At 43.5% G+C, this 22,827-nt stretch overlaps 1 protein-coding gene across 2 annotated transcripts in view; it reads right to left on the bottom strand.

The window, feature by feature from the left end:
* The window catches only part of APPBP2 (amyloid beta precursor protein binding protein 2), an 82,234-nt gene that overhangs the window by 58,428 nt on the left and 979 nt on the right, over positions 1 to 22,827 (bottom strand). For both annotated transcript variants that reach the window (XM_083379730.1, XM_083379731.1), the window contains exon 2: positions 4,015 to 4,103. In XM_083379730.1, coding sequence (XP_083235856.1) covers positions 4,015 to 4,103 — 89 coding nt within the window. The remainder of the gene's footprint in view (positions 1 to 4,014; positions 4,104 to 22,827) is intronic.

Genomic DNA, 22,827 nt, shown 5'->3' with positions numbered 1-22,827 from the left:
AAGGGCGGGATATAAATGGGATTAAAATTAAAATTAAATTAAATGGAACTTTTTTTAAAAAAATAGCAGAGTCAGGAAAGCGATTATCAAGAAAAACACGCTTGGGATGACGCTGCATCTTCCTATTTAGTCAACAGATAACTAAGGTCAGCAGTAGGGCCTCATGGAAGTCCCTGGATTGAACCGTCCAACTATTGGTTTAATTCCTTTAAATAGATTCCCACCCACTCCTCACACTGGTATTAGTTCTTCCTCTCGGCAGCTGCAGAGGAAGTCAGAACAGCAGGTGAAATTTTAACACATCTACCCAACTCAGTTCCAACAGCTTCCCGCATTTTTACGTTACAGAAGAAATTTGCTCCGCGTCCTCAGCAAAGGGGGAAGCACACATACAAAATGAAAACCTGGAACTCCAATCCAAATCCGCCATCGCTCAGCATCACAGCCAGAGATGGTATGCCCACCCAGTGGAAAATGTTAACCCAAGAAGCTTGATTGGATTTTAAGAGAATTTTACACGCACGGTCTCTAGTTATCGTTGTAGATGTTTATATGGTACTTTTGCTGAAGCCCTCTAGAGTAGCCTCGGAGAGATGGGAGGCACAGAAAGCAAGCAAACACATGCATGCAGCCTCCCCAGCGCGAGTAGTACCTATGGTTGCATTCTGGAGTTTTGAGGAGGAAAAACTACGTGTCAGGCGCAAAAAAAAAAGGAGTCAGGATAAGACTTCAAAAGCACCGCCCATTTGATTCCATGCAATCGATACAGAAGAATCTGATCTATTATGGTCGATGGGAATTGGTGCCAAGGGGACCTGGAATTAGATCTCTTTTGAAGGTGTAGAACAGGGGTGCCAGTTGCTGTCCCCTTCTCTTGTTCAGGCTTGCCTCACAGAAGCCTCTCCTAGCCCCATAGTGGCGAACCTATGGCCCACATGCCATAGGTGGCACGCAGAGCCCTCTCTGTGGGCACACGCGCCGTCGCCCCAGTCCTGGGCCTTCAGCTGGGTTTTTTAAAAACCTTTTCGCTTTAGGCCTCCGCCGCCGTGTGCAATCAATCCAATTTCAGCTTCTCGCAGGAAAAAAAAAAGATCTCCCAAAGTTGGAATTGATTGATTGAACTTGGGTATGTGTAGTTTAACAAAGAGAAGAGTGAGGGGTGACATGATAGCAGTGTTCCAATATCTCAGGGGCTGCCACAAAGAAGAGGGAGTCAAGCTATTCTCCAAAGCACCCGAAGGCAGGAGAAGAAACAACGGATGGAAACTGATCAAGGAGAGAAGCAACCTGGAACTAAGGAGAAACTTCCTGACAGTGAGAACAATTAACCAGTGGAACAACCTGCCTCCAGAAGCTGTGAATGCTCCATCACTGGAAGTTTTTAAGAAGAGACTGGACAGCCATTTGTCTGAAATGGTGTAGGGTTTCCTGCCTTAGCAGGGGGTTGGACTAGATGACCTCCAAGGTCCCTTCCAACTTCTTCTTCTTCTTCTTCTTCTTCTTCTTATTATTATTATTATTATTATTATTATTAACTTTTTAGCCCCACCCAGTCTGCTGTTACCACCGCAGCCATGCCCACCCAATGGGCCAGGCCTACCCAACTGGCCACACCCACCCAATGGGCCACGCCCACCTGGCACCCAACAATACACAAGTGGGTTTTGGGTTGCAGCTTGGGCACTCGGTCTCTAAAAGGCTCGCCATCACTGTCCTAGCCTTTCCCCTTCTCTCCTTCAGGCTTGCCCCATCGACATCTCTCCTTCGTATCGCCTTATCTTTCCCCTTCACTCCTCCTCCTTCCCACCAAAACGCCTCCTTTTATATCCTCTCCTTTCCTCCCTCATGCATGTTTGCTCACTGCCTAGCTGGGGTCTTCACATGGCGCTCGGTGCCAATTCTAGGGTTCCTGCCTAGCTGCACAGCTCCAGCTGACTCGTCCCCCGAAGACTGCGTGCAGCTGCCACCCCAGGCCGCCGGAAGCCAAGATCAGCTGAAGCAGCGCGCACCAATCCTGCAGCCTCAGCAACACCGCAGCTCCCGCTGACTCTCCCCCAGGCCTTTTCGGCGCCGCCAATTCAGCTCACACACACATCCCTCCATACTCAATCACCTCCTCCTCCTCCAAGTCTGCTTGCAGGCCAGATCTAAACACGTCACAGGCCGGATCTGGCCCGCGGGCCTTGAGTTTGACATATCTGGTGTAGGGACTCCAGACTCGTGATGCATTTTGAGCCAGCCCTTGGTTTGTTCAGGCTGCTCCTCTCCTGCTCTAAGGCAGGGCTTTTCAACCAGTGGTACGAGTACCACCTGTGGTACATTGGCACCTGGCAGGTGGTACACAACCATCCTAGAAAAGTAGTGGGGGAGGGGAATGAGCTGAACTGGTGGCAGCACCGTACAAGCCTGAGCGAGAGACGGCTGGAGCTGCAGGGCTCTTGGGGCTCAGCGGAAGCGCCAGGATCAGCGCCAGGATCCAGCTGGGGCTCGGTGCTGATCCTGGCGCTTCGGCTGAGCCCGGAAGAAGCGCCAATCAGCTGGAATGTTGCAGCATCTCCAGGGTCTGATTTACATTCAGATGCTTGGCAACCGATTCATGTTTATGATGGTCACAATGTCCCAGGGTCATGTGAAGTGACCAAAACCTGCTGCGACCACCCAGCAGGGGGGGGGAATAAAAACCAAACACTCCCCCACCCCACCCCCGCTGCCAATCCTCAACAGAAATGCTCACAACAATGAAAACCTCGGACAGGAGGAAGAGCGCCGCTGGGCGGGCAGGCAGGCGTCTTGCTCGGCTGTGGCTCGGGGGGCGCTTTTTTCAGTGCCATGGTAACTTCGAACAGTCACTAAGCGAACTGTTGTAAGTCAAGGACTACCTGTACTTCGTCACTTTTTTCCTTTTTGGTCATCAAGTTTTTGACACCTTGCTAGGCGACGGGTAGTACTCGGATGTTGCCATATCCTAAAAGTGGTACAGTGGGTGAAAAGGTTGAAAAGCCCTGCTCTAAGGGAACACCAACCAAGAATAGTTCACTAGTGGTTTCCAATAACACAGGTAGCCCTTGACTTGTGGTCACAAATTGGGACCAGAATTTCTACTCCTACAAGAGGCGGCTGTAAAAAGGGAGCCGTGTCTTATTTGCTGCCACGGTTGTTAAGCGAAGCACTGCAGTTGCTAAGTGAATCGTGCAGTTATTAAAGTGAATCTGGCTCCTCCCCTTTGCTTTGCTTGTCAGAAGCTGGCTGGGAAGGTCGCAGTGGGCTAATGCCTCCTTAAGTAACACCAGCTGCCTGCAATTAGTGCAGGTTCGCATCCCACCAGGCTCAAGGTTAACTCAGCCTTCCATCCTTCCGAGGTAGGTAAAATGAGGACCCAGATTGTTGGGGGCAATTAAGCTGACTTTGTAATAATGCCGCTTGGGGAGGGGTGTGAAAGCCCTAATAAGCAGGCATATACATAGAATGAAGGCTACTGCTAAGTTTGTAAGCCGCCCTGAGTCTTCGGAGAAGGGCGGGATATAAATGGAATTAAAATAAAAAAAATTAAAAAAATTAAAAATGGCATCACGTGACCCCGGGGAGGCTGCAGCCACTGTTAAGTGCATCTCGGTTGCCAAGCACCCAAATTTTGATTGTCTGCCTGGCAGCTGCTGCAATCATTGTACCTTATGGGGACCAGTCATGTCACTTTTTACAAAGGCGCTGTAACTTCAAATGGTTGCTCAATGAATGGTCGTAAGTCAAGGACTACCTGTAAAAGGCCTATTTTAAATTAAGAGGAAACTACTGTGTAACTGCAGCGGACAAGCTAACCTGCATAAAGGTTTGACAGCCCCCTCACACTGCCCCCAATCAAGGACAGAATCTTAGTTTATTCGCGCTTAAATTAGCAGGACTTTTAAAAAATGCTTATCGGCATTTGAACTGGGCTGAGGAAGTTTTTGCTGGCGAAACCTGTTTGATACATAACACAAGGGGGGGGGGAGGGGAAGCAATATTTGCAAAATGTACCTTTTATCTAAAGCTCGAAGCACCTTTGCAAAAACTTCTAGTTCGCAGAATTCGCTACCCAGCTGGCATAGTCGGCCTTGTTGGTAAAGCTGCATAAAAGGAAAAAAAAAGAAAAAGAAATGATTTGTATTAATATAACCACAGGTGCTAATTTCATACACGGGTTTGGCAGAGTGATTGCTCAGTTACAAGACTCCTCTGGAAGAGCCGGATCCCGAGCGGCTTTTCAAGCCAAAGACCTCTCCAGACTTCCTGTATTTGGCAAATATGAATTGGGGTGTGCCACCCATTCCTTCCAATATGATGGTATCTTGCCACTTAAAAGATATATTGCTATTTGCTGGACAGTAGGCAACGTGTTCTGGATGCGGCATTTCAAACTAAACACACAGTTTAACTTCTACAATGCATTAAACCATATATTTTGTTTAAGGAAACCACAATGACTTTGGGGTTTCATCCCAAATTTTAAATCAACGTAGCAAGAAGAAATAAATTTATGGAAAAGAGTTATATACATGCCCCTTACTTCTGAAAAATAGAGTTTGCCTATACAAGTAAGTCTCAACTTTAGTGACTCAACTCAACTTTAGTGACTGAAGTTACAAGGCCATTGAAGAATGTGACTTGCGACCTTTTTTTCAAACGGTCCCTGTGATCATGGGATCAAAAACCGGAATCTTGGCAAATGGCAGGTGTTTATAATGGATGCCAGAGGTGTCAATCTGCCGGCCCACGGGCCGGGCGCATCATGTGGAAGCCGCGCCCACCCCATTGCCGGCAATGGCAAAACTGTCCCGATGCGTTGCGTGACATCACGTGACGTCACGAGTTTGACATGTCTGATGTATGTAGTGTCCAGGGCCATGAGATCACCTTTCCCAACCTTCTGACAAGCAAAGCAATGCGGAAGGCAGATTCACGGAACAGCTGTGTTACTAACTTAACAACTGCAGTGATTCATTTAACAACTGTGGCAAGAAAGGTTGTTAAAAGTTGTAAAATGGGACAACACTCACTTTTAACACGCTGTCTTGCTTAGCAATGGAAATTTTGGGTCTCGGTTGTGGTCGTAAGTCAAGAACTACCTGTATATAAGGGCAGTTTATTTCAGAATCCCTGATGCTACAAGCAAGCAAAATGATGTTATTTTTATTTATTTATGTCTGTCTTAGTCAACTTTATTTTCCATGAATTTCCCCTCCCCCTCCTTTTGAAATCTTCTCAGTGTCATCTTCTCCAATCTAGATATCCTCCAGATATAGAGTTTTCATTTCACATGATTTTCACATTTTCACGGGACTTGGAGACTGTACGCCTGGGGGATAGTAAATTTAAGGAAGGCAATCCAAAAGAGATAGCTGATGGGACCAAGAAGAAAGAGGAGACAGGAAGACAATTCTTAAAATAGCTGATTAAGGCTAATACTTTCATCCCAGGATGTGTTTTTTTTTCTCATCCAGAAAGGAGAGACCTTTTTTTTTCATTAAAAAATATCTTTTGGATTGTGCTTGAGTTTCTTTTTTGAAACACTCAAAAGGACTTAGCAGCTTTGTTTCCCCTGCTGTAGCAAATAATATATTGCTCACCTAGCAATCTGCACAACAGTATAATCCAGGGGAAAAAAATATGTTTACAGTGCTGCATGCTTTCCCTAAGTCAACAAACAATGTGTGCCTAGTTTGAGGGAACTAGATCTAATGTTCTATTAAAAAAATCCTTGTTGTTGCTTTTTTTTTTAAAAAAAAAGAATGACTTTTATACTGAGAAAAAAAATAGCAAATAAATTCAGTAGCACTGAAAGGTTGCCACAAACGTACGTGTGTGTGTGTGTGTGTGTGTGTGTGTGTGTGTGTTGCCTATTCCCCAAAGCACCTTGAAGACAGGACAAGAAGCAATAGATGGAAACTAATCAAACAGAGAACCAACCTAGAACTAAGGAGGAATTTCCTGACAAGTCAGAACAATTAACCAGTGAAAATGCTTCCTTTCAGAAGTTGTGGGCGCTCCAGCATTGGAGGCTTCTAAGAAGAGATTGGACAACCACTTTATTTTATTTTTATGTATTTTAATCCCATTTATATCCCGCCCTTCTCCGAAGACTCAGGGCGGCTAACAATCTAAGCACAAATCAATGTGCTTAGCAATAGCCTTCATTCTATGTATATGCCTGCTTATGAGGGGCCCCCCCCAGCGGCATTATTACAAAGTCATCTTATTGCCCCCAACAATCCGGGTCCTCATTTTACCTACCTGGGAGGGATGGAAGGCTGAGTCAACCTTGAGCCTGGTGGGACTCGAACCTGCACTAATTGCAGGCAGCTGGTGATACTGGAATGGTGTACGGTTTTCTGCTTGAGCAGGGGTTTGGACTAGATTACAGTGATGGCGAACCTTTTAGAGACCGAGTGCCCAAACCGCAACCCAAAGCCCACTTATGTATCATCGGGTACCGGGTGGGCGTGGCCCATTGGGTGGGCGTGGCTGCAGTGGTAACGGCAGACTGGGTGGGACTAAAAAGTTCAAAAAATCAATTCCAACTTTGCAAGATCTTTTTTTTTCCCGTGAGAAGTTGAAATTGATTGATTGAACCTTTTTTTTTTTTTGCACACGGCGGCGGAGGCCTAAACCGAAAAGGTTTTATAAAACCCAGCTGAAGCCTCAGGACTAGGGCAACGGTGTACGTGCCCATAGAGAGGGCTCAGCGTGCCACCTGTGGCACACGTGCCATAGGTTCGCCACCACGGGACCAGAAGACCTTCAAGATCACTTCCAATTTTGTTATTCTGTTAGTAAACTGTCCTCTGTAGCTGAGTTAGCAGCATACTGAACTAAATGAAAATACGGCTATTTCGCTTCCAGCCAAAATAGGTACATTTTCAGCTTTAAACTTTTAATCCACCTTTTTGCCCACAGATCGCAAAATATCCTAAAAATGGCACCGGAGGTTAGGGAGAGCAAACAGAAATATCAGGTTTGCCATCCTGGTGGCATCACTGCTGCCTACAAGTATGAAATACAGTAAATGAAAAAAGGTTGTCTGCCCAATTCATAGCTCAGTGTCCTACGTTGACCGTGCTATGCTAACTTGTTCAACAAACCGCAGATCAATGTAGGCCCAAAACTAGGTCAATAAATATGCCATTATTATTAATCACTTTAATACCATTCGAATATGTATACTGCACGTTACAAATATTACACACCTCTGGCAATCTGATGGTTTTCCATGTATCTTAATGGCTTTTTAAAATAGCTGGAAAAATAATTATTTTGCAATTATATAACGGAAGTATTTATCAAGTAACCTCATTTGTTATTAAAATCCTTTCCAGAACAGGCCACTTTTTGTTTTAGATGGCACACTTAACTGGCCAGGTACTAAATTTTATATGTAGGGCAATTCCCACCAAGATTGCTGAAGTAAAAAAAAAAAAAGATTATGAACTTGATTACGCTTGAAATAAATAATAAGTTCATGAATTAGGCAAAACATAAAGAACTATTTATAGCGGCAATTTTTATATCAAATCCCACTGAACCAACACAGCCTTCACATTCTGAATCTCTTAAAAAGAGACCTACGGCGTAAACTCACACTATGACATATTGCCAATACTCATAAAATCATAGGTTTGAAAGGGACTTTGGAGATCTTCTAGTACTTTACAGCAATCTCTGGGCAGTTTAGAATGTCAGCATTTTGCCCCCAACAATCGGAGTCCTCATTTTACCGGCCTCAGAATGATGGAAGGCTGAGTCAACCTTGCCGCCGTGTGCAAACAAAAAAACAAAAAAACAAACAGTTTCAATCAATCAATCAATTTCAACTTCTCGCAGGGAAAAAAAAAAGATCTCGGAAAGTCGGAATTGATTGATTGGACTTTTTAGTCCCACCCAATGGGCCACGCCCATCCAATGGGCCACGCCCATCCAATGGGCCACGCCCACCCGGCACCCGACGATACATAACTGGGTTTTGGGTTGCAGTTTGGGAACTCGGTCTCTAAAAGGTTTGCCATTACTGCTTTAGGTCCTTTCCAAAGGTGTCATCTTATGGAATCTGGGCGGGATACTTTGTCTGTCACAGTGCCTGCTTGGTGGAAGGGCTTTGCCACTAAAGTCTGGATAGGCCCAACGCTTGTTGGCCTTTCAGTAGGCCTTAAAAACCGGGTCGCTTCTCTCAGAGTTTAGGGCCAAGATGTAAATGGAGCCTGGCTTGTCATTTGCCCTGTACTAACAGAACTGATTTATCCGATGTCTTTTTATTATTTGTTCTACTGTTTTCACCCATGTTTCTGTTTTTATGCTTTGCTAGCTGTCCAGAGTTTTGACTAAGATGGGCAACCACATGAGTTCACACCTAGGCTATTTATTTCTTTAAAAAAATGATAGCCAACATTGCATAATTTATCCGAGAAATCTACGAGGGGTCAGGGCAAATGTTTAAATTTGACAAGATTTTGTTTTTTGGCAAGGTGTTTTGTTTTGTTTTTAAACCCACAATCCAACAATCTGATTGCTATATTTTCTATTAACCAAACTTTTCAAATTACACAGAAGTCCAGTTTGATGACTACCAATTAATGCACTACTTCTTGGAAATCAGGCTACAAGGAATGGGTGGAACTGTCTAGTACTTACAGCAGGGGTAGGCAACCTCGGCTCTTTTATGACTCATGGACTCATAAAAGAGCCGAGGTTGCCTACCCCTGACTTACAGTAAGTACCTCTGGTGAGAGTGTTTCAACCTGAAACACCAGGATTCAGGAGCACTCATGGACAACACACATACTATCTTGCTTAAATTCCATTTCAGTGTATCCTCCTCACTCCTGCAGTTAGTCAGTGCCTGCTGGCAGGCATCTAGGGAGGTTAATGACATGACTTGAGAATGATGACACAAATTGTTTTAAGTGACACCAACATCTTAATAATACACAGCACCAAACCTTCTGGTGACCTCACTCAGTAATTTCATATAGTCACTGCAAAGCACTGGTGACAAGAGAGAGTCCGGAGGTATTTCTGTGGAAGATAATGCACTGACCCACTTCTCAATCTCTTCTCACACACTTCAGAGTACCATCACCAGTCCAAAGAGATCAAAAAGGGAAAGAAAAAACACAACAAACAAACCCAGAAGACTGTTATTGTATCTGTTATCTGCCAGTATGTTAGCGAAAGTCACTTGTAGGCTAATCCAGGGGTCTTCGAACTTGACCCTTTGATGACTGGTAGACTTCAACTCCCAGAATTCCTCAGCCAGCATAGGGGAACTACGGCCCCTTCATGACTTGTGGACTTCAACTCCCAGAATTCCTCAGCCAGCACAGGAGAACTATGGCCCCTTCATGACTTGTGGACTTCAACTCCCAGAATTCCTGAGCCAGCATGCCTGGCTGAGGAATTCTGGGAGTTGAAGTCCACAAGTCATAAAAGGGCCAAGTTTGAAGACCCCTGGGCTAATCGAAGTTACCTCAACACTAGAGTTTACTTTAAATCTATTTTGAAATGAAATTTGTCTATTTTCTTCAAGAAGAGTTGAAGTTAATTAGCCACCACCCTCCCTGTAACAGTTCCTTTTCCAATTGACTCAAAGGCTCATCACATGAGAGTTATCAGAGATATGTTTGGTTGGTAAACCTACCCTGGCATTACTTTGAAAGGCTGGAAAAAATGAACTTTCCTGCAAGGAATTGAGAATTGTTACTGCTATTGAAATGGTGGTGGGCACATATCTTTGCTAATTTCATTGTGTTTCCTGTAATTTGTTTTTTCCTCCCTGCCATACATTCTGAAAATGGAATAACCATACATGCCTCTAACTCTATATAAAGCAAATCCTCCAGGTAGTATGTTTTTATTTATTTGTCTTTATTTATTAAATTTATGTGCCTCTTACTTCATCAGAGACAACTTTGTGTGGCTTACAAACATTATAAACACTAAATAAAAACAATTAATTTTCACTTTTCACTTCATATAAAGATCAACATTTTCCTGGCTTAAGTATCTCTTTTTAACTACCCACTGAAGTCCCTTTGAAGAATGCAAAAAGCATAATTTGGAGGGGGGGAAACTAAACATGCAGTAAAAGATGCAAACTACCTGTGGCTGCATTCAGACATCAAAATATGGCTTGGTTTTGAATCGGTGTCATACCTTCATCAACCCAAAGTAATTTGCCAATAATGGCTTATGATGAGTGCAGGATCTGAAATTACTTAACCTGTGCTCAATAATTAAAGATACCCGCCTGTGTTCTAATGACAGATCAGTCCTCCAGCATGGTGGTGAAGGGTAGCATTTTTTTCTGTGGTGGTTCCCAGATAATGGAATTCCTTCACAGGGGAAATATGATGGGCTTCCCATGCTATCATATCTCTGCACTGAGTCACAACCCATAGATTCTATCACACTGGTTACATTAACTGCATTAACACCATTACACCAAACCAAAACTAAACAAGGCTTAGTATGGAACTCAATCTTAGAGAACCACAGTATTTCAAGGATGAAAAGTATCTAAGTTGGCTAAATAAAAGTTCTGAAAAGGTAATCAGCTGGTTAATATCGATTTATAAAAGTTAAGAATCAGCTGACTGCACTTCTTCCAATGAGCGTGGCTTAAGTAATTACTGTAATTCTTCTCTCCAAATGCCTGTCATATTTCAGCGAGGCCTTACTTCCAAAAGAGTTGGCTACGTGTCTCTTGAGTCCTCCAAGCAAAGGTCAGCCATATCAGGAATAATTGATAAAACAGGTATACAGATCAACACTTGGAATTTTACCAGAAACAGAAGCAGGCCAAGCAATGCTTTGGGCCATACCTAGCTAGAGCCATCTTATCACCAGATAAATGGATGGGGGGTTTCAGGGTCTAAGAGAGCTCCCACAACACACTAGAAAGCTATGCATTGTCTAAACTCCAATGGACAATCACTTCAATATGAGCCAGCCGTGAGCTGCAGCTGCCAAAAAAGCCAACACAGTGCTAGGCTGCATTAACAGAGGAAGAGAATCAAGATCACGTGAAGTGTTAATCCCACTTTACAAGGCCTTGGTAAGGCCACACTTGGAATCCTGCATCCAGTTTTGGTCACCACGATGTAAAAAAGATGTTGAGACTCTCTAGAAAGAGCGCAGAGAAGAGCAACAAAGATGATCAGGGGACTGGAGGCTAAAACATACAAGGAACGGTTGCTGGAATTGGGTATGTCTAGTTTAATGAAGAGAAGGACGAGGGGGGACATGATAGCAGTCTTCCAGTGTCTCAGGGGCTGCCCCAAAGAAGAGGGAGTCAAAGCTGTTCTCCAGAGCCCCTGAAGGCAGGGCAAGAAAGGATGGAAACTCATCAAGGAGAGAAGCAACCTAGAACTAAGGAGAAATTTCCTGACAGTTAGAACAATTAATCAATGAAACAACCTGCCTCCAGAAGCTGTGAATGCTCCAACACTGGAAGTTTTTTTAGAAGAGACTGGATAGCCATTTGTCTGAAATGGTATAGGGTTTCCTGTCTGAGCAGGGGCTTGGACTAGATGACCTCCAAGGTCCCTTTCCAAATCCCTGGGGATGGGGCTTTGTTTGTGCAGCCCAGTTGCTGGCATGCCGTGGCCTGGTACTGGTCCACGGACCGGGGGTTGGGGACCCCTGATATAGCGTTTCCTGGCTAAACAGGGGGTTGGACTAGAAGACAGACCCCCAAGGTCCCTTCCAACTCTATTATTGTTGTTGTTGTCGTTGTCTCTTTTGAACTCTCTTATACGTATTCCATCTCTTCCTTTCTGAAAATAATTACTTGTACACAGCATGTCATTTCTTTCTAGGTTAAAATCCAAGTTGTCACTTTAAGGCTTCTGCCTCTTAGATCTTGCTCTTCAAAAAACATCAGCCTATGCATAACCTCTCTCTGAATGGTGTTGGATTAGTGCTGCAATTTAACCGATGTGCTTTGGGGATATTACTGGGTATAGAACTCTGCAGGCCAGGATCCAAACTGACACAGGAAAGCAGGAACTGGAGGCCAAAGATGAGAGGAAGCAAAGTTATGAAGCAGCTGTTTGGATAAGCAGGCAAAATGTTTCAAACCAAAAAAGAAAAGAAATCCAGACATTGCAAAACCAATCATGTTTTGAAGCCGGGGGGGGCCTACGTCACATTCCAACATTGTACTAACTAAACCATATTGCCGCTTGCTTCCTGGCTTAGCATGTCGTATGAACTAAGCCATTACTTTAATAACCAATGATTAAAAAATACTGGCTTAATTATGCTTAGCTGTAGTTGCAGTCAGAAAAGACGAATTTGTTCTGGAGATTAAAGGGAAGCAAATGATGTTAGTAGGATTACCTCAAAGAGAAAATATCAATCAAACTGGGTTGCAGTTAAAAAGGACCTACTGTTCTGGAATCTGAATGCAAATTTAATTTTTGTGTATCTAAACTTTGGGCCAGTAGTTCTCTCCCTCAGCCTAACTCACCTCACGAGGTTATTGTGGTGAAAAAAGGAGCAGGAAGGGCATTAGGTATGTTTGCTGCCTTATTTATAAAAAAAGATCTTTAAAACATTAAATACACATCTTATTCACATGCAACTTCCAGATATTGTAGAATTTTATTTTTAATTCTTCAAATTAAATACACATCTTGTTCACGTGCAACTTCCAGATATCGCAGAATTTTATTTTTAATTCTTCAAATTAAAAAAAAAATACTAAAAGGCAGGCATTAGCCCTTCCATATAAGCAAGACCCCCTTTACATTGCATTTTACCCATGCTATGCTATTTTACCACCATAGTTGATAACGTAGGACAGTGATGGCGAACCTTTTAAAGACCGAGTGCCCAAATTGCAACCTAAAACCCACTTATGTATCATCGGGTGCCGGGTGGGCGTGTCCCATTGGGTGGGTGTGGCCAATTGGGTGGGCCTGACCCATTGGGTGGGCGTGGCTGTGGTGGTAATGGCAGAGTGGGTAGGACTAAAAAGTTCAATCAATTCCAACTTTGCGAGATTTTTTTTCCCCTCGCGAGAAGTTGAAATTGATTGATCAAACTTTTTTTTTTTTGCACACGGCGGCGGAGGCCTAAAGCAAAAAAGGTTTTATAAAACCCAGCTGAAGGCCTAAGACTGGGGCGACGGTGTGCGTGCCCACAGAGAGGGCTCTGCGTGCCACCTGTGGCACGCGTGCCATACGTTCACCACCATGGATAATCATATTAGAGTTGTGACCGAATTTGATGAGAGCAACATGTTGATGAAAGACAACTTTGCTAAAAAAAACTGGACGACGTACTCTGTTCCGTTTGAGAGAAAAAGTATAAAGTAAATAAATATTCCAAATTAAAAAAACCCCCACCAAGCTGCTGCTTAAACACACAATATTTATTTTACACAGCATAGCAACTCTGTGATGCTCTTTCATGCTCTCTCCCAGGAAAAGAAACTATGGGCTCCACCACAGGATTAAACATTTTAATCACAGTTCCACGTTGTTCTTTTGAGAAGAAGACATGGTCTCAGAGGTTATTTTGTCTTTTCCTTGTTTTTCCTAATGTAGCCTTTTTGCAAATAATGCCTCTGCAGCGCTATCATCCTGCCAGATTTTTCCAAGCGTTATTTCACAACTTCCTAGTCACATTTTAAAATTATTTTTTTTCCTCCTGCTTCTTGGAAAAACAAAGATAACACAATTCCATCTAGTTGGCTCTAGAATAAGTTCAATGAATCTAAGGATACAAATGCTGGGGCAGACAAAGGCTTGATTCACATAGCGCATTAGTCGTTTGCATGGGGCTTGTTTGGTTTTGGCCTTGCATATCACACCACAATTTTTTTTGTTTTGCAAACTATGGTTTATAGATAATTATTATTATTATTATTATTATTATTATTATTATTATTATTATTATTATCATCATCATTATTATTATAGATAATAAGATTATTGCAAAAGTAGCAGCATTCATGGCATTTCTCTGTGCCACCCCTTTCCACCATACTGAAATTTAATTTTGAAATGAAACAAATAAAACGTAAAGGGATCAGCAAGTGAGCTCCCCGCTGAATAACAATTTAAACATACCTCTCACAATCCTGGACTGCTGCTATCCTAGCTGACGAGCTAAAAAGTTACTCAGCCATGACTGATTTAATGAAATCAGTTGGTTAGATTTGCAGAATGCATTTTGGTCCAATGTGCTGTGTGACCCATCAGGTAGACCTCGGCTTATGCCCACAATTGAGTCCAAAATTTCCACTGCCGAGCAAGACAGTTATTAAGTGCATCTGCCCCATTTTACGACCTTTCCCGTTAAGTGAATCACTGCAATTGTTAAGTTATTAACACAGCTGGTTAAGTGAATCTGGCTTTCCTGTTGCTTTGCTTGTCAGAAAGTGGCAACAGGGTGATGCACATGACCTTGGGACACTGCGACCGTCATAAATATGAGCCAGTTTGCCAAGGGTCCGAATTTTGAACACATGACCATGGGGAGGCAGCAACAGTGTAGGTAGGAAAAACAGTCGTAAAGTCGCTTTTTACAGTGCCACTAATTAACTTTGAAGGGCCACTAAATGAACGGCTGTAAATTGAGGACTGCCTGTAGTTTTATAAACCAAAAGCCACTTTGGTGTAGTGGCTAGAAAATGGGCGATTTCTAGCCCCACCTTAGGCATGAAACCAGCTAAATCAGGGCTTTTCAACCCTTTCACCCACTGTATTACTTTTAGGATATGGCAACATCCGAGTACCACCAGTCGCCTAGCAAGGTGTCAAAAACTTGACACCCCCCCCCCAAAAAAGGAAAACAGTGATGAAGTACAGGTAGTCCTCGACTTACAACAGTTCGCTTTGTGACTGTTCGAAGTTACAAGGGCACTGAAAAAAGTGCCCCCCAAGCCACAGCCAAGCAAGAGATCTGCCTGCCCGCCTGGTGGCGCTCTTCCTCCTGTCCGAGGATTTCTGTTGAGGATTGGCAGTGGGGTGGGGTGGAGTGGGGGGGGGGGGTTGGTTTATTTTAATTGAAAATTTTTATTGAGGTTACAATATTATCCCCTTCCCAACCCGCCCCAGAGCCCCTCCCCCTCCCCCACTTCCCAAAGCTGAATACAGGGTTACAAATACAAAATAATCATAATCTATCTAACATTAACCAACTATGTAAATAACCAAATACACAATGCACTTTAACCCATCTATAACATCATTACAAACAAACTACAAGTATCCAATTTATACTAATACAATAACAATACCATATGATATATACATTATTGTAACTATTAATAATATTTAAAAAAGACTTAAATTATAGCAATCTTATTCATAGGCTAAATGGAACTTTTTGGTCTCATACTTTTTCTGAATATAGTCTATCCATCTTCTCCAAAACGAAATGTATCGTTCTTGTGAGTGATCCTTCAAGTAAGCCGAGATCTTAGCCATTTCTGCTAAGTTGGACACCTTAAGCGTCCATTCTTCTAGTCGGCAGGCTGTCCTTCCAATATTGCCCTACCAATAACCTCGCTGCTGTTATGAGGTTCAACATCAAATTACCGTAATTTCTTTAATGTCACCATCTGTAATAACACCCAGTAAAAATAATTGTGGGGTAAACTTTATCTTTCTCTTTAAAATCTTTTGCATGTTCCACCAAATTTGGATCCAAAAAGCTTTAATGTTTCTACAAGTCCACCAAATATGAAAGTAGGTAGCATCCAAACTACCACATCTCCAACATTTGGGCTGTAGATTAGGATACATGCAAGACAGCTTCTTGGGGTCCAAATGCCATCTATAGAACATTTTGTGGAAGTTTTCTCTTAAATTTTGGGCTTGAGTAAATTTCACATTTCTAACCCAAATTACCTCCCACACATCCAATGGGATCGGCTCTTGAATACTTTGAGCCGATTTCACCATGCAATCTTTGACCAATTCCATTTCCGAATCTAATTCTATTAAGGCATTATAAATTCTTTTTATGTGCGCTCGTGTTTGATCTTTAATCTGTTTTACCAAATTTTCATCCATCAGCGTCAAGCCAACCTTCTGGTCTAATTTCCACCTGGCTTGCAATTGAGTGTACTGAAACCAGGATTGTACAATATTTTCTTGTTTTAGCTCAGCTAGCGACCTTAATTGCCAGTCGCTCCCTTCCAATCTAAGTAGTTGCTTGTAAGAAATCACATCCAAATTCACACCCATAGATATCCCCTCTATTGCGTGTCCAGGAATCCCCCAAATTGGTATTTTATAATTTAACTTGTAATAATACTTTTTCCAAAGACGCAATATAGCACTTCTTAAAATGTGGGATTTAAAAGTCCTATCAACTTTTTTTATCATAAATCAGATATGCATGCCACCCATATAATAAACCCCATCCCTCAAGATAAAGTGTACTTTTATTAGTTAAATTAAGCCAATCACTAACCAATGTGAAGACCACTGCGTCATAATATAATTTCAAATTAGGCACCTTAAGTTTTTATTTCCCCCCCCCATCTGCTGGGTGGTTCCAGCAGGTTTTGGTCACTTCACATGACCCTGGCGCAAAGCTCAATGCCGCCTGGCCCCCAGCCTCCCTGGTTTCAGCAGGCAGCGGGGCGTTCTCCTCACAGCGCTGAGTGGCTGACCCGGGTGGCACAAATCTGAAGAGAAGTGCAAGGCTGCCCAGGACCTAGCCTGCCCAAAGTATGCAGGGCCATGTGCTGGCCACTTCCAGGTGATGGTGCATTTCTTCATTCCTTACAAAGGGTGATACCTCCCCAGCGTGCACCCAGGGGGCAGTGCCAACGTGGCACGGGCTGGTCCCTGTTTCCAGATGGCCTTGTGGAGCTAAGACTGAATGTATTTCAGCATAGATGACCACCACAAAATTGTACATTGGCTCCTGGTCGGCCGGGGCCAGGGCCAAGGCAGCGGGGGCCGTTCCCTCACTGTTTCCAGGATGGCTTCGCGGGCCACATAAAACCCCTCTCTGGGCCGCATCCGGCCCCCCGGGCCTTGTGTTTGACATGTCTGCTATAGACTATTCCTCTGTCTCAGAATATCATTTATATAGGCCAGGGCTAGGCAACCTTAGCTCTTTTATGACTCGTGGACTTCAATTCCCAGAATTCCTGAGCCAGCATGGAAACCTCTCCCTTTCTCCTCAGCATGGTTGGCTCAGGAATTCTGGGAATTGAAGTCCACGAGTCATAAAAGAGCCAAGGTTGCTTACCCCTGAATAGGCAGTCCTTAACAACAGTTCATTTTGTGACCATTCAAAGTTCAACAGCAGTGAAAAAAGTGACTTATGGCTACTGCAGCATCCCCCATGGTCACGTCATCAAAATTAAGACGCTTAACAACTGACTCATATTTATGATAGTTGCAGTGTCCTGGGGTCACGTCACCTTCTGCAACTTTCTGAGAAGCAAAGACAATGGAAAAGCCAGGTTCACTTAGCAACTGTGTAACTCACTTAACAATTACAATGATTCGTTGAATGACTGTGGCAAGAAAGGTCGTAAAATGGGGCAAAACTCACTTAACAAATTTTTTTGGCTCAGTTTTGGTCATCAGTCGAGGACTTCTTGTACTTCTCTGCTGGCTGTTTTAAAAAAAAACAGCATTTATCTGACCTTTAAACGTCACAAACGGAAAGAATTGGATGTTGAAAGAAACACTGAGAGATATCCATCTAATACAGACATGTCAAACTCACATCATGTGATGTCGCGCAACGCATAGGGACGATTTTGCCATTGCCGGCAATGGGGTGGGCATGGCTTCCGCATGACGCACCCCTGGTTCTAATATCTGATGCGTGGAACAAAAGGATCTCCCAGTAAATTCTTTGCGGAGGGATCAGATCTTGGTGTGGTCTGTCCAGAGGCCCCCCTCGCCTGATCACCATACACAAACAGAACTACTGCATGTCACAAGGCACAAAGCAAACTACTTAGTCAGCAATTCACAACTCCCATGAAAACATACTAAAGTTGGAGGGCTTGTTTTTCTCATACTGATAAGCTAAGTAATGTGCTGTGAGAAGTAACAAGAATGCACAACACTTTTTTTTAAGGCAGAGAAGACTCTTTGGCAGCTGCATTATCAAGCTACCGTCACCTTTTAACACAGGCAAATGGTCAAAATGTGGGAAGGGCTAGGCCAGACATGTCAAACACAAGGCCTGGGGGCCGGATGCGGCCCACGAAGTGGTTTCATGCGGCCCACGAAGCCATCCTGGAAACAGTGAGGGAACGGCCCCCACTGCCTTGGCCCTGGCCCAGAGACCCTCCTTCTGCCAGAGACCCTCAGATCTGTCCCACTCCTGCCCAGGCCCCCATAGGCACCCTTGATGCCAACGATGTAGAGCTGGCCACGCCCACCCAGTAGGCCATATGCACTCTAGCCACGCCCACCCAGTAGGCCACGCCCACCCAGGTCATACCTACCCGGCCCTCTGAGGGCAACCGCAATGCTGATGTGGCCCTCAATGAAATTGAGTTTGACACCCCTGGGCTAGGCTAAGAATTTAACTTTACAGCAGTTATATTTATTTTTTCATGACAACTCTCCAAGAATGTTTTCCTTATATAATGTTCTAATTTTAATCCAGGGACAATGTAAGGAGGGGAGCAGGTGGGGAATCAGATTTAGCACCTGTATAGCTCTCTGCAGGGACCTTACATTTTTCTTCCCAGACAGATTTCTCTTACTTAAAGTTCATCCTTCCATTTCTAAATAATGAGGCTGCATTCCCATCACGTGAACATTTTAATTTCTAGGACAGATGTTTCATATGATAAAAATCCGTTATAGAAAACATATTAAGGTAGTCCTCGACTTGCAACAGTTCAGTGACCATCTGAACTTACAGCGGCACTGAAAAGCGTGACTTATATGACTGTTTTTCACACTTATGACTATTGCAGCATCCCTGTGGTCATGTGCTCAAAATTCAGACACTTTGCAATTGACTCATATTTATGACGGTTGCAGTGTCCTGGGGTCATGGGAGCACATTCTGCAGCTTTCGGAGAAGGAATGTCAAGAGGGAAGCCAGATCCAGTTAACAACCATGTTACTATTTTAACAACTCTGATGATCCACTTTATAAATGAGACAAAATTCACTTAACAAATGTCTTTACTTAGCGACAGAAATTTTGGGCTCAATGGTGACTGTAAGTCGAGGACTACCTGTAATGTGCTTTCAGGTGGAGGGAAGAGAAGAATGAATCAGAAACCCTCAACCGGAGGTTCTAGCTAAATTATTATTAAAACATTCTGCTGTCCATATGATATATAGCCTGCACTTGAGACTAACTCATGGACTCCCTTAAAGAGTTACTCCTAAGTGAAAAAGATGGGAGAGATTTCTTTCTGGAAGAAAAATTAAGATAGATGTAACATGCAAACATTCATTCCAGTGTATGAAAATAACGGATAGGTGGGAAGATTACCTATTCTTATTTTTTTGAACACGAAAGCCGCATATTGTCTCTAAAAAGGTAAAGGTTCCCCCGCACATGCGTGCTAGTCGTTTCCAACTCTAGGGGCCGGAGCTCATCTCCGTTTCAAAGCCGACATCATCATCATCATCATCATCATCATCATCATTATTATTATTATTATTATTATTATTATTATTATTATTGTTGTTATTTCACTTAACAACTGCAGTTCTTCGCTGAACAACCAAGATCTTAAAAATCGGATGCTACACCCTTAGCAACTGCCTTGCTTAGCAACAGAAACTCTAGTCCCAAATGTGGTGGTAGGTCAAGGACGACCTGAAGTCCTTTTAATATAGGTAAAAGGTAAAGGTTCCCCCACATGTGCATGCTAGTCGTTTCTGACTCTAAGGGCCGGAGCTCATCTCTGTTTCAAAGCCGAAGAGCCAGCGCTTGTCCGAGGACGTCTCCGTGGTCATGTGGCCGGCGTGACTAGACGCCAAAGGCGCACGGAACGCTGTTACCTTCCCACCATGGTGGTCCCTATTTTTCTACTTGCATTTTTACGTGCTTTTGAACTGCTAGGTTGGCAGAAGCTGGGACGAGTAACAGGAGCTCACTCTGCTACGCGGCACTCGGGATTCGACCCGCCAAACTGCTGACCTTCTGATCGACAAGCTCAGCATCCTAACCCACTGAGCCAATGGACAGAAGGTGAACAGGGTTTCCACCACCATCAAGAACATAAATATGAATTATGTTTCAAAGGAAAAGTCTATGTAAATAAATAGATTTGCTACGTAACCAATATGAAAAACAAAGCCACTGAATTTTAGTCTAGACAAACACCAAGGATTATTGCCCAACTTGCTTGGAGCCTTCCTGTTGATCCCGCTCTGAAAATATTCAGAGATAGCAAAAAGCAGGGACTGCAGTAAACAATCAGATGATTATTTTTATGTGGTATAAACCTCCCCCACCCAAAGCACACATTCTCTATTAAAGGACTGTTTCCAATTAATTCCACCCATCTCAGCACCCTGATGAAGTCCCATCTGTGAACATACTTCAAAAACCTAAGTTAAAAAAGCACCAGTCCTTCTTTACAGGTAGTTCTTGACTTACGTCCACGACTTTTGCCCTACTTTACATCCTTTTTTGCAGCAGTTAAATGAATCACTGTAGCTGTTCAGTGAATCGTGCAGTCATTAAGTGAATCTGGCTTCATCCACTGACTTGGCTTGTCAGAAGCCGGTTGGGAAGGTAACAAACGGTGATCACATGACCCCGGGACAGTGCAACCCTCGTAAACACATGCCAGTTGCCAAGCATCTGAATTTTGATCACGTCACCGTAGGAGTGCTGCAATGGTCACAAGTGTGAAAGCAGGTCCTAAGTGACTTTTTTCAGTGTCGTCGTAACTTCGACTGGTCACTAAACAAACAGCAGTTAAGTCGAGGACTATCTGTATTATAACAGGTAAAATTTACCAGAACAATTCAAAAACACATTGCAAACCATAGTGCATTCTAAGAAAAATACACAAGATAATAAAAACAACACAGATTCCAAAGCAATGACATTACAGTATTTCATGTCTGGCTGGGATGGGCAGCAAGGTTGTAAATTAGCCCTGTAAGGGTGGTACAGGATGTATCCACAGCTCCTAAGTTGACCTTTCTGCACCAATGCCCTCCAGACGTGTTGAGCAATGACTCTTAAAAAATGAGTTAGTTGGGTAGTTGAGTGGAAATCGCAAAACGAAGACATCTGGGATGTCATATAGGCACAAGTCTCAAATTCTCCAATAAACTATAAAGAATCAAATGAGAGGAGTTTTCTGGAGGAAGTTTTAAAAATCATGAAGCCACATACTGAGAAAGGGTATAAAAGTTGGCCAACTTTAGAAGTGGGGATAAACTTTTGAGGAGCCAATACAGTAGAATACAGGTAGTACACAACGTACACGCAAAATTTCCTGTTAAGTGAGACATGTCTTAACTGAGTGGGGTTGCCCCCATTTTACAACCTTTCTTGCCACAGTGAATGACTGCAGTTGTTCAGTTAGTAACACGGTTGTTAAGTGAAACTGGCTTCCCAAATGATTTTGCTTGTCAGAAAGCCACAAAAGGGCATCACTTGAACCCGGGACAGTGCAACTGTCATAAATATGAGTCAGTTACCAAGCATCTGAATTTTGATCACGGGATCACGTAAAAGTCTGATAACTTTTTTCAGTGCTGTTGTAACTTTGAACAGTCACTAAACAAATGGTTATAAGTTGAGGACTACTTGTATTTGTAGCTCAGGGTTGAAATGAGGAGGGTTTGGAGTGGAGTGGAGAGAAAATGTCCAAGGAAGCTAAGATGCAATAGTGAAATAGTTGCTTGGGATATAGGCAGAAGAGAGATCTCTGGGATGCAAACTGAAAAGCAAAGGGGAATAATCGTGCAGCAATGGGCTGGGATGAAGCCAGTTATTCTGATGGGCGCAAATAATTTTTCGGAACAGAAAACAAGAGGCATTTCCAAGAGGCCAAATCCCACTGCAAAAAAACCAAAAACCCAGAAAGGAAGCAAAATTCCACCAAAGGCTGAGAGGTCCCAAGGTGACTTTAGAAAACAACATGTGAATGGGAGCAGCTCCCAGATGCAATTCCTCCCCCCCAAAAAAAAGGGGGTGCAGAGACAAGCAAAAGGCATAGATTACAGCAGTGTCGTTTTCCAGGAACATTGAAACACCAGAATTCAAAGAAAAAGGACTCTTGGTAGAATTCTGGCATGAATTGACAGAACTGGGTGCAGGATAAACAAGGCCCATATTTTTTTTTGGGGGGGAGGGAGGAAACAGGGGACTTATCTTTATGCAATAAAAAAAGCTGCCCATACAACCAGCTGTCAGATGGAGGGGTCCAATTCTTCATAGGGGGGAGACAAACAAACAAATGGGGGTGGGGGGAACCCAGAGACAGGCTCGAGGTGTGTGTGTGTGTGCAATTCTCCCTAGAAGGTGTGTGCAAAGCTGGGGGGCGGGGGCTAACCCATTCTTCAAAGGGGGGGTGCAAACAAATGGGATGGGGCAAACCAAAGAGATTAGGAGGGTTTGCAATTCTCCCTAGGTGTCCAAAGCTGAGGGGGGGTTGTTAGACTAACCCATTCTTCAAAGGGGGGTGCAAACAAATGGGATGGGGCAAACCAAAGAGCTTAGGAGGGAGGGTTTGCAATTCTCCCTAGGTGTCCAAAGCTGGGGGGGGGGGTTGTTAGACTAACCCATTCTTCAAAGGGGGGTGCAAACAAATGGGATGGGGCAAACCAAAGAGCTTAGGAGGGAGGGTCTGCAATTCTCCCTAGGTGTCCAAAGCTG

This window comes from Vipera ursinii (assembly GCF_947247035.1).
Source record: "Vipera ursinii genome assembly, chromosome: 1".
NCBI lineage: Eukaryota > Metazoa > Chordata > Lepidosauria > Squamata > Viperidae > Vipera > Vipera ursinii.
Note: the sequence above shows the minus strand (reverse complement) of the source record. Positions and strands in the feature narration are given on the sequence as shown.